The sequence below is a fragment of the Hordeum vulgare genome, chromosome 2H, assembly GCF_904849725.1.
Source record: "Hordeum vulgare subsp. vulgare chromosome 2H, MorexV3_pseudomolecules_assembly, whole genome shotgun sequence".
Lineage (NCBI taxonomy): Eukaryota > Viridiplantae > Streptophyta > Magnoliopsida > Poales > Poaceae > Hordeum > Hordeum vulgare.
Genome location: NC_058519.1, coordinates 200,541,649 through 200,559,079, shown reverse-complemented (window position 1 = coordinate 200,559,079; position 17,431 = coordinate 200,541,649). Strand labels below are relative to the sequence as shown.

Below are 17,431 nucleotides of genomic sequence, written 5' to 3'. Positions count from 1 at the left end.
TGAACTCTGAAAATGTTGAAAGTTGGCATGCTATCATCATTTCACCCAAATAGCATGTGTTAAAAAGTTGAGAGGGCTACGACAAAAACTGGATGCACTTCGTGTACAAAACGGACAATCTCTCTCGAAGTATCAGGGTTTCGAACGAGAACTCGTCTCTTACAAAGGGATTTCATTTTTTTGAACTTATTTGAACTCCATACTTTTTGTGTGTTCAAAATGCACCATTCAAAGGCACATCTTAAAATTTTAACAATTTCTAACTTCATTTGGTATTCTTCGTGCATTAACTTATTTTTTTTGAGCTAGTTGACCCTGAAATTGAAAAGCACTACAAATGAACTCTGAAAATGTTGAAAGTTGGCATGCTATCATAATTTCACCCACATAGCATGTGTTAAAAAGTTGAGAGGGCTACGACAAAAACTGGATGCACTTCGTGTACAAAACGGACAATCTCTCTCGAAGTATCAGGGTTTCGAACGAGAACTCATCTCTTACAAACGGATTTCATTTTTTTCGAACTTATTTGAACTCCATACTTTTTGTGTGTTCAAAATTCACCATTCAAAGGCACATCACAAAATTTCAACAATTTCTGACTTCATTTGGTATTATTCGTGCATTAACTTTTTTTTTGAGCTAATTGACCGTGAAATTGAAAAGCACTACAAATGAACTCTGGAAATGTTGAAAGTTGGCATGCTATCATCATTTCACCCACATAGCATGTGTTAAAAAGTTGAGAGGGCTACGACAAAAACTGGATGCACTTCGTGTACAAAACGGACAATCTCTCTCGAAGTATGAGGGTTTCGAACGAGAACTCATCTCTTACAAAAGGGATTTCATTTTTTGAACTTATTTGAAATCCACACATTTTGTGTGTTCAAAATGCACCATTCAAAGGCACATCACAAAAATTCAACAATTTCTGACTTCATTGGTATTCTTCGTGCATTAACTTATTTTTTTCAGCTAGTTAACCCTGAAATTGAAAAGCACTACAAATGAACTCTGAAAATGTTGAAAGTTGGCATGCTATCATCATTTCACCCACATAGCATGTGTTAAAAAGTTGAGAGGGCTACGACAAAAACTGGATGCACTTCGTGTACAAAACGGACAATCGCTCTCGAAGTATCAGCGTTTCGATCGAGAACTCATCTCTTACAAAGGGATTTCATTTTTTTGAACTTATTTGAACTCCATACTTTTTGTGTGTTCAAAATGCACCAATAAAAGGCACTTCACAAAATTTCAACAATTTCTGACTTCATTTGGTATTCTTCGTGCATTAACTTATTTTTTTTGAGCTAGTTGACCTTGAAATTGAAAAGCACTACAAATGAACTCTGAAAATGTTGAAATTTGGCATGCTATCATCATTTCACCCAAATAGCATGTGTTAAAAAGTTGAGAGGGCTACGACAAAAACTAGATGCACTTCGTGTACAAAACGGACAATCTCTCTCGAAGTATCAGCGTTTCGAACGAGAACTCATCTCTTACAAAGGGATTTCATTTTTTTGAACTTATTTGAACTCCATACTTTTTGTGTGTTCAAAATGCACCATTCTCAGGCACATCACAAAATTTCAACAATTTCTGACTTCATTTGGTATTCTTCGTGCATTAACTTATTTTTTTTGAGCTAGTTGACCCTGAAATTGAAAAGCACTACAAATGAACTCTGAAAATGTTGAAAGTTGGCATGCTATCATCATTTCACCCACATATCATGTGTTAAAAAGTAGAGAGGGCTACGACAAAAACTGGATGCACTTCGTGTACAAAACGGACAATCTCTCTCGAAGTATCAGGGTTTCGAAGGAGAACTCATCTCTTACAAACGGATTTCATTTTTTTAACTTATTTGAACTCCATACTTTTTGTGTGTTCAAAATGCACCATTCAAAGGCACATCACAAAATTTCAACAATTTCTGACTTCATTTGGTATTATTCGTGCATTAACTTATTTTTTTTGAGCTAGTTGACCCTGAAATTGAAAAGCACTACAAATGAACTCTGGAAATGTCTAAAGTTGGCATGCTATCGTCATTTCACCCACATAGAATGTGTTAAAAAGTTGAGAGGGCTACGACAAAAACTGGATGCACTTTGTGTACAAAACGGACAATCTCTCTCGAAGTATCAGGGTTTCGAACGAGAATTCATGTCTTACAAACGGATTTCATTTTTTTTAACTTATTTGAACTCCATACTTTTTGTGTGTTCAAAATGCACCAATAAAAGGCACTTCACAAAATTTCAACAATTTCTGACTTCATTTGGTATTCTTCGTGCATTAACTTATTTTTTTTGAGCTAGTTGACCTTGAAATTGAAAAGCACTACAAATGAACTCTGAAAATGTTGAAAGTTGGCATGCTATCATCATTTCACCCAAATAGCATGTGTTAAAAAGTTGAGAGGGCTACGACAAAAACTAGATGCACTTCGTGTACAAAACGGACAATCTCTCTCGAAGTATCAGGGTTTCGAACGAGAACTCATCTCTTACAAAGGGATTTCATTTGTTTGAACTTATTTGAAATCCATACTTTTTGTGTGTTCAAAACTGACCACTCAAAGGCACATAACAAAATTTCAACAATTTCTGACTTCATTTGGTATTCTTCGTGCATTAACTTATTTTTTTGAGCTAGTTGACCCTGAAATTGAAAAGCACTACAAATGAACTCTAAAAATGTTGAAAGTTGGCATGCTATCATCATTTCACCCACATAGCATGTGTTAAAAAGTTGAGAGCGCTACAACAAAAACTGGATGCACTTCGTGTACAAAGCGGACAATCCCTCTCGAAGTATCAGGGTTTCGAACGAGAACTCATCTCTTACAAAGGGATTTCATTTTTTTGAACTTATTTGAACTCCATACTTTTTGTGTGTTCAGAATGCACCATTCAAAGGCACATCACAAAATTTCAACAATTTCTGACTTCATTTGGTATTCTTCGTGCATTAACTTATTTTTTTTGAGCTAGTTGACCTTGAAATTGAAAAGCACTACAAATGAACTCTGAAAATGTTGAAAGTTGGCATGCTATCATCATTTCACCCAAATAGCATGTGTTAAAAAGTTGAGAGGGCTACGACAAAAACTAGATGCACTTCGTGTACAAAACGGACAATCTCTCTCGAAGTATCAGCGTTTCGAACGAGAACTCATCTCTTACAAAGGGATTTCATTTTTTTGAACTTATTTGAACTCCATACTTTTTTTGTGTTCAAAATGCACCAATAAAAGGCACTTCACAAAATTTCAACAATTTCTGACTTCATTTGGTATTCTTCGTGCATTAACTTATTTTTTTTGAGCTAGTTGACCTTGAAATTGAAAAGCACTACAAATGAACTCTGAAAATGTTGAAAGTTGGCATGCTATCATCATTTCACCCAAATAGCATGTGTTAAAAAGTTGAGAGGGCTACGACAAAAACTAGATGCACTACGTGTACAAAACGGACAATCTCTCTCGAAGTATCAGCGTTTCGAACGAGAACTCATCTCTTACAAAGGGATTTCATTTTTTTGAACTTATTTGAACTCCATACTTTTTGTGTGTTCAAAATGCACCATTCTCAGGCACATCACAAAATTTCAACAATTTCTGACTTCATTTGGTATTCTTCGTGCATTAACTTATTTTTTTTGAGCTAGTTGACCCTGAAATTGAAAAGCACTACAAATGAACTCTGGAAATGTCTAAAGTTGGCATGCTATCATCATTTCACCCACATAGAATGTGTTAAAAAGTTGAGAGGGCTACGACAAAAACTGGATGCACTTCGTGTACAAAACGGACAATCTCTCTCGAAGTATCAGCGTTTCGAACGAGAACTCATCTCTTACAAAGGGATTTCATTTTTTTGAACTTATTTGAACTCCATACTTTTTGTGTGTTCAAAATGCACCATTCTCAGGCACATCACAAAATTTCAACAATTTCTGACTTCATTTGGTATTCTTCGTGCATTAACTCTTTTTTTTGAGCTAGTTGACCTTGAAATTGAAAAGCACTACAAATGAACTCTGAAAATGTTGAAAGTTGGCATGCTATCATCATTTCACCCAAATAGCATGTGTTAAAAAGTTGAGAGGGCTACGACAAAAACTAGATGCACTTCGTGTACAAAACGGACAATCTCTCTCGAAGTATCAGCGTTTCGAACGAGAACTCATCTCTTACAAACGGATTTCATTTTTTTGAACTTATTTGAACTCCATACTTTTTGTGTGTTCAAAATGCACCATTTTCAGGCACATCACAAAATTTCAACAATTTCTGACTTCATTTGGTATTCTTCGTGCATTAACGTATTTTTTTTGAGCTAGTTGACCCTGAAATTGAAAAGCACTACAAATGAACTCTGAAAATGTTGAAAGTTGGCATGCTATCATCATTTCACCCATATAGCATGTGTTAAAAAGTTGAGAGGGCTACGACAAAAACTGGATGCACTTCGTGTACAAAACGGACAATCTCTCTCGAAGTATCAGGGTTTCGAACGAGAACTCATCTCTTACAAACGGATTTCATTTTTTTTAACTTATTTGAACTCCATACTTTTTGTGTGTTCAAAATGCACCATTCAAAGGCACATCACAAAATTTCAACAATTTCTGACTTCATTTGGTATTATTCGTGCATTAACTTATTTTTTTTGAGCTAGTTGACCCTGAAATTGAAAAGCACTACAAATGAACTCTGGAAATGTCTAAAGTTGGCATGCTATCATCTTTTCACCCACATAGCATGTGTTAAAAAGTTGAGAGGGCTACGACAAAAACTGGATGCACTTCGTGTACAAAACGGACAATCTCTCTCGAAGTATGAGGGTTTCGAACGAGAACTCATCTCTTACAAAGGGATTTCATTTTTTTGAACTTATTTGAACTCCATTCATTTTGTGTGTTCAAAATGCACCATTCAAAGGCACATCACAAAATTTCAACAATTTCTGACTTCATTTGGTATTCTTCGTGCATTAACTTATTTTTTTGAGCTAGTTAACCCTGAAATTGAAAAGCACTACAAATGAACTCTGAAAATGTTGAAAGTTGGCATGCTATCATCATTTCACCCACATAGCATGTGTTAAAAAGTTGAGAGGGCTACGACAAAAACTGGATGCACTTCGTGTACAAAACGGACAATCGCTCTCGAACTATCAGCGTTTCGAACGAGAACTCATCTCTTACAAAGGGATTTCATTTTTTTGAACTTATTTGAACTCCATAATTTTTGTGTGTTCAAAATGCACCAATAAAAGGCACTTCACAAAATTTCAACAATTTCTGACTTCATTTGGTATTCTTCGTGCATTAACTTAATTTTTTTATCTAGTTGACCTTGAAATTGAAAAGCACTACAAATGAACTCTGAAAATGTTGAAAGTTGGCATGCTATCATCATTTCACCCAAATATCATGTGTTAAACAGTTGAGAGGGCTACGACAAAAACTAGATGCACTTCGTGTACAAAACGGACAATCTCTCTCGAAGTATCAGCGTTTCGAACGAGAACTCATCTCTTACAAACGGATTTCATTTTTTTGAACTTATTTGAACTCCATACTTTTTGTGTGTTCAAAATGCACCCATCTAAGGCACATCACAAAATTTCAACAATTTCTGACTTCATTTGGTATTCTTCGTGCATTAACTTATTTTTTTTTTGAGCTAGTTGACCCTGAAATTGAAAAGCACTACGAATGAACTCTGAAAATGTTGAAAGTTGGCATGCTATCATCATTTCACCCACATAGCATGTGTTAAAAAGTTGAGAGGGCTATGACAAAAACTGGATGCACTTCGTGTACAAAACGGACAATCTCTCTCGAAGTATCAGGGTTTCGAACGAGAACTCATCTCTTACAAACGGATTTTTTTTTTGAACTTATTTGAACTCCATACTTTTTTTTTGTTCAAAATTCACCATTCAAAGTCACATCACAAAATTTCAACAATTTCTGACTTCATTTGGTATTATTCGTGCATTAACTTATTTTTCTTGAGCTAGTTGACCCTGAAATTGAAAAGCACTACAAATGAACTCTGGAAATGTTGAAAGTTGGCATGCTATCATCATTTCACCCACATAGCATGTGTTAAAAATTTGGGAGGGCTACGACAAAAACTGGATGCACTTCGTGTACAAAACGGACAATCTCTCTCGAAGTATCAGGGTTTCGAACGAGAACTCATCTCTTACAAAGGGATTTCATTTTTTTTGAACTTATTTGAACTCCATACATTTTGTGTGTTCAACATGCACCATTCAAAGGCACATCACAAAATTTCAACAATTTCTGACTTCATCTGGTATTCTTCGTGCATTAACTTATTTTTTTTTGAGCTAGTTAACCCTGAAATTGAAAAGCACTACAAATGAACTATGAAAATGTTGAAAGTTGGCATGCTATCTCCATTTCACCCACACAGCATGTGTTAAAAAGTTGAGAGGGCTACGACAAAAACTGGATGCACTTCGTGTACAAAACGGACAATCGCTCTCGAAGTATCAGCGTTTCGAACGAGAACTCGTCTCTTACAAAGGGATTTCATTTTTTTGAACTTATTTGAACTCCATACTTTTTGTGTGTTCAAAATGCACCATTCAAAGTCACATCACAAAATTTCAACAATTTTTGACTTCATTTGGTATTCTTTGTGCATTTACTTTTTTTTTGAGCTAGTTGACCCTGAAATTGAAAAGTACTACAAATGAACTGTGAAAATGTTGAAAGTTGGCATGCTATCATTATTTCACCCGTATAGCATGTGTTAAAAAGTTGAGAGGGCTACGACAAAAATTGGATGCACTTCGTGTACAAAACGGACAATCTCTCTCGAAGTATCAGCGTTTCGAACGAGAACTCATCTCTTACAAAGGGATTTCAATTTTTTGAACTTATTTGAACTCCATACTTGTTGTGTGTTCAAAATGCACCATTCTAAGGCACATCACAAAATTTCAACAATTTCTGACTTCATTTGGTATTCTTCGTGCATTTACTTTTTTTTGAGCTAGTTGACCGTGAAATTGAAAAGCACTACAAATGAACTCTGAAAATGTTGAAAGTTGGCATGCTATCATCATTTCACCCACATAGCATGTGTTAAAAAGTTGAGAGGGCTACGACAAAAATTGGATGCACTTCCTGTACAAAACGGACAATCTCTCTCGAAGTATCAGCGTTTCGAACGAGAACTCATCTCTTACAAAGGGATTTCATTTTTTTGAACTAATTTGAACTCCATACTTTTTGTGTGTTCAAAATGCACCATTCTAAGGCACATCACAGAATTTCAACAATTTCTGACTTCATTTGGTATTCTTTGTGCATTTACTTTTTTTTGAGGTAGTTGACCCTGAAATTGAAAAGCACTACAAATGAACTCTGAAAATGTTGAAAGTTGGCATGCTATCATAATTTCACCCACATAGCATGTGTTAAAAAGTTGAGAGTGCTACGACAAAAACTGGATGCACTTCGTGTACAAAACGGACAATCTCTCTCGAAGTATTAGCGTTTCGAACGAGAACTCATCTCTTACAAAGGGATTTCATTTTTTTGAACTTATTTAAACTCCATACTTTTTGTGTGTTCAAAATGCACCATTCAAAGGCACATCACAAAATTTCAACAATTTATGACTTCATTTGGTATTCTTCGTGCATTTACTTATTTTTTTTAGCTAGTTGACCCTGAAATTGAAAAGCACTACAAATGAACTCTGAAAATGTTGAAAGTTGGCATGGTATCATCATTTCACCCACATAGCATGTGTTAAAAAGTTGAGAGGGCTACGACAAAAACTGGATGCACTTCGTGTACAAAACGGACAATCTCTCTCGAAGTATGAGCGTTTCGAACGAGAACTCAGATCTTACAAAGGGATTTCATTTTTTTGAACTTATTTGAACTACATACTTTTTGTGTGTTCAAAATGCACCATTCTAAGGCACATCACAAAATTTCAACAATTTCTGACTTCATTTGGTATTCTTCGTGTGTACAAAATGGACAATCTCTCTCGAAGTAGAAGCGACCCCCACAATAAGAGACGACATTCTTCTTCTCTCATATATGGTGGACACTAGCTCACCTGATTTTTCAACCGTCGATGATGGTCGCTACTCCTACTTCCCCTAGTGCATAACCAATATCTAGCACAAGGAGAAGAAGGAGAAACGACCCCCCACAGCAACAGTCGACATTCTTCTTCTCTCATGTATGATGGACACTCCCTCACCTGATTTTTCGACCATCGATGATGGTCGCTACTCCTTCTTCCCCTAGTGCATAACATATATCTAGCACAAAGAGAAGAAGGAGAAGCAACCCCCACAACAACAGTCGGCATTCTTCTTCTCTCATGTATGGTGGACACTCCCTCACCTGATTTTTTGACCGTCGATGATGGTCGCTATTCCTTCTTTCCCTAATGCATAACAAATATCTAGCACAAGGAGAAGAAGGAAAAGCGACCCCCACAACAAAAGTGGTTCCGCAGCACGCCACGTGGTTCCGCTGCACGCCACGTGGGACTAATGGTCTTTCATTTTTAAATGACTGTTTTAATCAAAAACAGATCTGTTACAAAAGGGATTTCATTTTTTGAACTTATTTGAACTGAAGACTTTTTGTATATATATGTGGTCGAAATGCATGACACCATGAAGTTAGAAAGGGCTAAACCATTCAAAAGTAGCAAATGAAGTTAGAAAGGGCTAAACCATTCAAATTTGGAAACTATAATGGCACAAACAGAAACTAGACATATATAAATTGGTCCAAACAGTACATGATAGTAGTCCAAACAGTACATAATAATAGCTACCATAGATATATATACAAGTGTTCGACGTTGAGAACACTACTCGTCTGAATCGTCTGAATCAGAATGTCCACCTTCCTCGAGGTGACGCTGGCCATAGTTGACGGCTCGAATCTTGCGGTACAACTCGTATGAAACGTATGCATCTTTTGCTGCATACTCAATGTTGATACGATCAAGTGGGGCCTTCTCCCAAAGTTTGTGCTGAGACTTTGGGAAACTGGTCTTCATATCACCATATTCCTCGTCGATCAAGGCAACTGCCATATGAGCCATCGAAGTCCTGACATGTCGAAGCCTGAATACTGTTTGGAGATCAACGAGGCAACCGGTTGGTATCTCAATACCGAAGCTGTGCCTCATCTTCAGCTTGTCATTCCTTATGTCAGCGGTAGCAAAAGTGATGCCGCTGCAAAGGAAGCCCATGAGTTCTGGACAATGCTTGTCACTACTGCAACAGAAACAAATTAAAATGGAACAAATGTTACATACTGCTGCAATAAGGAAACATGTTTCACTACAACTAAAGAGGAAATTATCTTTAGGATTCAAATAGAACATATGCAATGGAACCTAGAGAGGTCACTATAGCTATCCAATGGAACCTAGAGAGATCACTAGCTATATGCAATTTTCATGACTATGACATATCATATTGCTATCCAATGAAACCTAGAGAGATCACTAGCTATATGCAATTTTCATAACCTTGGATCAAAGAACACCGCATAAAATTGTATCACTACAACTATGATTTCAATGGAACATATTGAACCAATCAGATTTTTCAGATTGTGGAACACTATTCCAATCAGATTGTGTTCCCTTCAACTAATCAAAATTGTTTCACTACAAATATTTGAAGCGAACCAACTATGATTCCAATGGAACATATTAAACACTAGTTGATTCTAATACGATTTTTCAGATTATGAAACACTATTCCAATCAGATTGTGTTCCCCTTCAACTAATCAAAATTATTTCACTACAACTATTTAAGGGAACCAACTATGATTCCAATGGAACATATTAAACACTAGTTGATTCTAATACGATTTTTCAGATTATGGCACATTATTCCAATTAGATTGTGTTCCCCTTCAACTAATCAAAATTGTTTCACTACAACTATTTGAAGGGAACCAACTATGATTGAAACAAATAAACTTACAATGTCATTATCTTGGATCAAAGAAAGCCTCAAAACTTACCTCGCCCATTGGAAGATCAAGACATGGTGTGCGAAGCATAGTTGGATGACGGCAACACCGCGTTGATCGGCCGTGTACTCCAGATCAAGCCCCAAGAACTTCTCATGATCCATTGCGGCGTCAAGCCATCCTTCCTTCAACTGTTCAAGAAAAAACGGCGTCTCCCTGCTCTCGTTCGTGTACACGACATCGAGCATGGTCGTGCCATGTGCGAGCACCTCTTCAAAGCGAGTTGGCATGATGGAAGAAGAGAAGGGAAGAAGCGAGGAGAAGAACAGAGAGCGAGAGCGAGAGAGAAGAAGAAACAGAGAAATGGCGACTCTGCTTCAGGTCGTGCTTTTCATCGCCCGAAACGACGCGGGATGCAAACCGTTTGGGCCTTTAGTCCCGGGTTGAGCCACCAACCGGGACTAAAGAGGTATACCAACGGTTGCCCCCACTACGGCAGGCCACGTGTTAGGCCTTTAGTCCCGGGTTAAGCCACCAACCGGGACTAAAGGGGGATACGAACGGTTGCCACCACCACTGCCCACCACGTAGCCCTTTAGTCCCGGTTTGGGACACGAACCGGGACCAAAGGCTCCTTACGGGCCGGGACTAAAGCCTCGAGTAAGGCATTGAGAATTGGGGCGACGTGGCCGGGCCTTTAGTCCTGGCCCAGAGGCAGGCCGGGACTAAAGGGTCCCGGCCAAAGGACCGTTTTCCACTAGTGAGCCTTCCCGCAAATAAATCTTGAGCATACAATTTACTTTCTGAATTGAACGAAAAAAGAATAAAGAATCGAAACTATACAGAACTGATGAAAAACACCTAGGAAGTGTACACACATATTTGTACATTTGTCTTCAGAGCGTGCTACATTTGGCCGGAGCGAACGACAGCGTCTCCTCGTGGATGTCGTAGAGTAGGTGAACGTTCTGCTGTTGGTAGTTGCCGAACGTGCTCATTGCGCCAACGGTCTGGTTCCGCATAGCCAGGCACCACACACCTGAACCCAAGATCATGTAGTTGTCCACTGGCAGCACCATGTCCGCGCCATCGAAGTGGAACGTCATGCTCGGCATGCTCGGCGGCGTCGACGTCTCGGACGTCAGCGCGAAGCACAGGTCGAGCCCCGTGGAGTCCGACCCGTCGGCCACCGGCAGCGTCACTAGGGACTCAATCGCTGCACGGACTTGCTGGTATGCCGCGTCGACAAGCGACGTGATGGTCGTGCCGGAGTCGATGATGAGCCCGCCGGTGCCGTCGGTCCGCAGGGCGAACGCATTGGGAGGGATGGACAGCGCCGTCGTGCCGATCGATATGCCCGTCAGGTTTAGGTAGTAGTACGTGCTCATGGGCGCCTTCGATGGGCTGGCCACAAACGGCGTCGTAAGGACCCCAGTGCCGTTGAGCGCCGCCGACGGTCCGAGGAGGAGCGTGCTCGTGCTGTTGGCATCCTGGAATGGCGTGAGGCAGTACGAGAACATGCCGGCGCCGAGCTGGGAGACGAGCGACATGCTTCCCCTACCCAGTCCGACGAGGCCAGCTGAGCCATTCCAGTCGTCGCTGCTCGCGTTGCTGCAGCCGAAGGCGATGCCGGGGACACGGGTCTGGTCCGCGGGCGTCGAGCCGAACGTGAACGTCTCCACGCTCTGGATGCCCGCTGTCCACCCTGTGCCGTACGTCTGGTTGTACATGCACGAGCACCCAGGCGGCGGGCTCGGCCCAGCCAGCGCGGCGCACATGCTCACCGAGCTGTTGCAGGGGAGCACGCCGAACGTGGTGGAGCTCGACGGGTTGTAGGGCTGCCCGGCCTGCTTGAAGCACTGGCTGCCGCAGGGCGCGCACTGCGTCCAGATGAGGTCGCTGCCCGTGTCGGCGATGGCCGGGTAGGATAACGGCGGCGTGCCGATGGCCAGCGTCATGATGTACTCCCCGCCGTTCGGCAGGTCCTTCCGGGTTGGCGCGGCGACGGTGCGGTCTCCCGACGACGCGAGTTCCCGGGTGAACCGGGCGTGCCGGTGCATGTCCCGGCGCAGGGCGTCACGCACGAACTCGGTGGCGGAGACATCGGGGTTGGAGTGGATGCGCGTCAGCCCGACGCGCACGGCGGCGGCATTGGTGGCCATAGCCGCAGAAAGGAACATGAGAAGCACAGCGAGCGACGCCATTTGCACACACGACGTCTGGAGCTAGACGATCGATGCAGTGCACACGAATGGAATATGTGATGAAATGGTTTGGGTTATATACGAGACATCCTGTGATGTGCATGTGATGAGGCGGCGACACTTGTTCGTACTTGGTCAAGCACACCAGTGCTGTGCTGGTCTTTTTGGTGTGTTGCCTGGAAATAACTGCAAAGGGTTTTATCCTGTGATTATTGTCACATCATCACACCAAGAGAGTGATGCATACGATTACGTGCAGGCCAAAGTTTCAGAGATTAGGTGAGCTATTTGTTCGGCGTGGAGGGAATAAGAATTCAAACTTGCCTCCTAAATGGGTCGCCGGATAATTGCGTTCGCTCGTCGTGGTCCGAAAGCACGTAAGATGCATGAATTGACTGAATCAATCAGATAGTACTAATTAAGAGAGAACCGCGTCGAGGCAGCGCGCCTGGAAACGACTGTTACACTACATTCGTCAACCAGAGATAAATGACAAGGAAAAAATGGTGATACGGCGTACGACCGTTTCTTTGCAGAAAGGTACTCAAATATTTCGATTGTCAGATGTTAAAACTAGTCATTCTCTGAATCTGGTCAACCTACTATATCCTAAAGCATTTTTCTACGGAAACAGACTTTATTCCTCATATAATCGACATATATCCTTTACAAGAAAATGACAAACAAAGTAAGGGATCACCACATCCCAAGAAGAGCAATGCTACACATACGTAGACTTACGAATGAGTTTTACGTAAACTACAGATGGCAAATTTGGATTGACAGTTGAAGGGATGAGGGGCCCACCCACCTAGAAATCAGGGGGTGGGAGAGAATGTGGTGAAGGGAAGTTGCGTAAGAGTTTGTAAGAAAATTACGTAGGTGTAGTATTATTGTCCCAAGAACTAGAAGATTTGGAGCTAAGGGCATTTCTAACGATCACCTATCCGGTGTTAAACATGTAAATAATCAGGTTTACTCCTCTAACGCGCATCTAACTCATCCCTTAAAATGGTTAGTGGAATTTTTTTTATCCTCTAACGCCTCTCCCTTCCCCAAATATACTCAGCCGCTATCACTTGAAGTAAAAGTTGAGCCTTTCCCTCGATTCGCCCTCACCACTGCCACTTCACCGGCGTACCTCCCGGCGATCGCCCGCCGGTCCCACTGCTACCTCGTTGCCTCCCTTCGTGCCTGCCGGCCCTCTGCCCAATGTTGAGCTCATTCAACTCATATCGTCGACGTCGGAATCAAGGTGAAACGCCGTCGTCATCGCCATAGCCGATTCGTCGGATTGCTTCGAATCGTCATCATTTTTTGTCGACCGCCGAATCGGCCCTTCCTTGCACACCGCTGCAGGTCAATCGCACGTGTCGCCGCCCGCTGGTTTGGCCTAAACGACGTCGGTCGGCTGGTGCACTACCACTGCACCGCAAGTGTTCGACGGTTTGCCTATGTGAGTTTTTTCGTTCGTTTCTTTCTGAGCCAAGCCGTTTTTAGATTGAAGCAAGTTGTTTGAATTGTAGATAAAGAGATTAATGGAGATAGTCTTCGAGGACTCATCGTCGTCCGAAGAGAAAGAAGACGTCAACGATTTGGAAACCGTTTTAGGCATGATTTTCAACTATGATGATCGACGGCCTAGGAGAGGATTACAGTTTGGCCACATACACAACAACGGTGGTAGAGCGGAGGGCCATGACAAGATCATAAGAGATTACTTTGCTCCGAATCCAACCTATCCGGAGAAGTATTTTTGTCAGCACTTTCGTATGCACACAAGTCTTTTTCTGACCATTGCAAAAGTCGTTGAGAGGTATGATGACTGGTTCAACCATCGAAGAAATGCAAGTGAGGACATCAAGCCCTGTGACGAAGTGCATTGCGTCTGTTCGAGTCTTGACATATGGGTGTTCGACTGATGCAGTTGCCGACTATGTCCGCATTGGTGAAGAGACAATCTTGTATGTCGTTCGAAGGTTCACTAAAGCAGCGATAGCCGTTTTTGACCCGGAGTACTTGAGAGCACCTAATGAGGAAGACACCTAGAGGCTAATGATAGCGAGTAAAACAAGGGAATTCTAGGGATGCTTGGATCACTTTACTATATGAATTGTACATGGAAGAATTGTCTTACAGGGTGGAAGGGTTAGTACAAAAGGCCGCTGCAACAATCCAATGATCGTTCTTGAGGCAGTTGCAAAGAATGACCTTTGGATATGACATTCATTCTTTGATTTGCATGGCTCTCACAATGACTTGAATATGCTCTCGAGATCATCGTTATTTTCTAGGCTTATTATAGGAGATGCTCCTCCTTCCAACTACTCGGTCAATGTGCAGAACTACTCGATGGGTTAGCAGCTTGCGGATGGCATCTGTTGTGGTATTTCCGGGATAGATGTTGTAGGCTGGCTTATCTCCTGGATTGGGGCCGATGGGCGCCGATGACGTCTAGGAACGGGTTTGGGCCCAAGACACATGACACCGGTGTTGCCAGGTTCAGGGCCTTCCGGTGAGGTAATACCCCTACGTCCTGCTTGTGTGACTATATGGAATCACAGTACAATTGTGCTCCTGGAGCTGTATCGATATGGTGTATGTGTGTGCTAATGCGAAGGGAACCAGCCACTCTCTCGGGGGCTGGGGGAGGCTTTATAGTGCAGCCTGAGCTATAAAGTCTAGAGGATAAGATCGCCGGTGGGACCCGGCCGTCAGCCTTTAGCCGGCCTGGGGGGACCCGCCGGCTGCCGGGTCTTGTCGTAGGGCCCGTTGGCCAGCACAGCCAGCGGTTCATGCGTCGGGCCGCCAAGGCACGTGCGCAGGAGGTACGAGGGCTACAGAGCCGCGCCGTCTAGCCAGCGTCGGGGTCGTCTATGCCCGTTGTAGCCATGCTGGCGATGCCATCATCCCGCTACGGCCCTAGCCTGTGCCAGGGGCACTGTTGCCATGCGGTGTTGTCTTGTCTGCGTACTGTTGTACGACTTGATGGGACGGGGCAGTCCATCCGACTGGCCGTACTGCATCCGACCGTTGGGGAAGAGGGTCGGCTACCGCCAGCCGGCCGTCCGTATGGCTCGGTGGGACCGGCTACCTCCAGCCGTTCATGTGGGTGGGCTGGCTATCGTCAGCCGGCCTGGGGGCAGGCAACCCCCTAATTGTCTTGGAGAATGATAATCTCGGCCTTTGATACACCCCGGGGTAGTATCCCCGACAGTAGCCCCTAAAACCGTTGGGGTCCGCGGGTTTCAGGCGAGGGGGGCCAGCGATTTCATCCCCGTGACTTGTAGGAACTTCTCGACTAGTCGATCGCGCCTCACAGGCGGCTTCGGACCTTCGCTCGGCTAGGTCAAAGCCTGCCTGCGAGGTAGCCGGCCGGAGACGCAGCCGGCCCAGACGCCTCAGTTTCTGTGCGGGCCAGTCAGGCCACGTGGCAGCCGGGGGTGAGGGGTGGGCCCGCCACTACCCGCGCGACGGGACAACTTCCCAGGCCCAGCCAGACGTGCCTCGGCTCACGCGCAGATTCATTGCTGTTGTTTCCGTCCGTTGGTGTCGTGTGCGCGATTAATGCTCGTAGATCATGGGGGAGTGGAGGAGATCGTGGCGCGGTAGATCCACTCGCCCCCTCGTCTCCCTTGGTCTTTAAAAGGGGTGAGGGGGGCAGTTGCGGCCATTTCCTCGCCCGCTCCCCCATCTCCCTCGAGCTCTCCTTCTTCCTCCTCGTGCCCGAAGTGCTTCTACGCCTCCGACCTCCCTTCGTGCACCCGCAGCGCTCGTCCTTCTCCACTCCCCAGGCTCGTCTCCGGTGCCGTCGGAGATGACGGACCTGCCCTCCGGCTCGTGGGAGGGGTCGCTCATCACCCCGGCCCACATCGTCTACCTCTGCCGGACGCGGAAGCTGCCTGCGGAAGACCTGGTCGAGGCTCACGCATCGGAAGGTGAGGTCTCGCCGCGGCCATGCGACGGCAAGCGCGTGGTCTTCGGGGCGCACTTCCTCGTCGGCTTTGGGCTGCCAGTGAGTGGCTTCTTCCAGCGCTTCCTGGCATCCTACGGCCTCGAGATGCATCATCTGGGGGTTAATGCCATCTAGTACATCGCCTGCTACGTCGCCCTATGCGAGGGCTACCTGGGCCTTCGCCCCTTCTTCTCCTTCTTCCAGTACTTCTTCTATTTCCACGCCCAGAAGCACAAGAACGACGGCTCGCCATACCCCTACGGCAGGGTGGTGGTTTACAGATGGCAGGGGTCGCCGTTCCCGAGGATCACCTTCAAGGACTCCTGCAAGAAATGGCAGCGGACGTTCTTCTACGTCCGCAATCTTGATGAGAACCGCAACTAGGTCGGCCTCGAGCCCTTCACCGACCAGCCGGCCAACGAGCGGAATTGGAAGATCGTGTCCGACTTCCTCGAGATGCGGGCAATGGTGAGCCGGCTGGACAGCTTCATCGGGGCCGGCCAGACGGGCGCAGACGTGATTGTCGCCTTCATCACGAGCCGGGTGGCGCCTCTGAAGGCGCGGGGGCACCGGATTTGGGACATGGGCGGCCACAGAGACCCGTGCCGGTTGTCGATGGTGGTGCTGCCGTCGTGCAAGGTGGCCGCGCGCGTGAACAACATTACCAACTTCCAGCTGGATGAAGACAGCTGGCAGTTCGGCGTGGCACCGTACAATCGCTACAACCCGACACCGCAGGTGAGTTTGTTGGCCGTCTGCCCCTGTTTTTTTCCTTTCTGATATAAAATATCTGACGTGAGGCCGCGTCTATCCTCAGCTCTTCACCCGGAAGAACACCCCAGATGGCCCGCGCCCGCCGGTGTTCCGCCCGGACCATTCGGAGTCCGACTCTGCCGACTATGAGTCGGATAGCGGGGGACCCGTTGCCCCCGAAATCTCAGGGCTGCCGACGGCCAAGGGGGGCATGGAGGCAAGGGCAACGAGGAGGAGCCGGCTAGCAACCCTACCGACGAGGCACAATCAGCCCATCGCGTCGCCGAGGGGCCCATGGACTCAAAGGATGACGACGACAAGGAGGAATTGGTGGTGCTGGACGAGGCTCCACCCTTTATGGTGCCTCCCCCGGGCCGTCGCCGAGCGAGGGGCGGGGATGCGCCAACTGGGAGTCGGCTGACGATTACCCAGCCGGCTCATCGCCATATGGCGGTGGAGCGCCACTGAGACAAGCGACCGGCTGGTGG

The 17,431-nt window shown here is 44.7% G+C and overlaps 1 protein-coding gene across 1 annotated transcript; it reads right to left on the bottom strand.

The window, feature by feature from the left end:
• Nucleotides 1-10,839: 10,839 nt before the first annotated feature.
• Nucleotides 10,840-12,279, bottom strand: LOC123429908 (aspartic proteinase nepenthesin-1-like). Its single transcript, XM_045113880.1, has one exon. The coding sequence runs from the start codon at nt 12,233-12,235 to the stop codon at nt 10,928-10,930; it is 1,308 nt and encodes a 435-aa protein (XP_044969815.1). The 5' UTR covers nt 12,236-12,279; the 3' UTR covers nt 10,840-10,927.
• Between the last annotated feature and the right edge of the window lie 5,152 nt (nt 12,280-17,431).

Bases quoted from the DNA above. Each gene is read 5' to 3' on its own strand.
- LOC123429908 (XM_045113880.1), bottom strand. From the start codon at position 12,235: ATGGCGTCGCTCGCTGTGCTTCTCATGTTCCTTTCTGCGGCTATGGCC.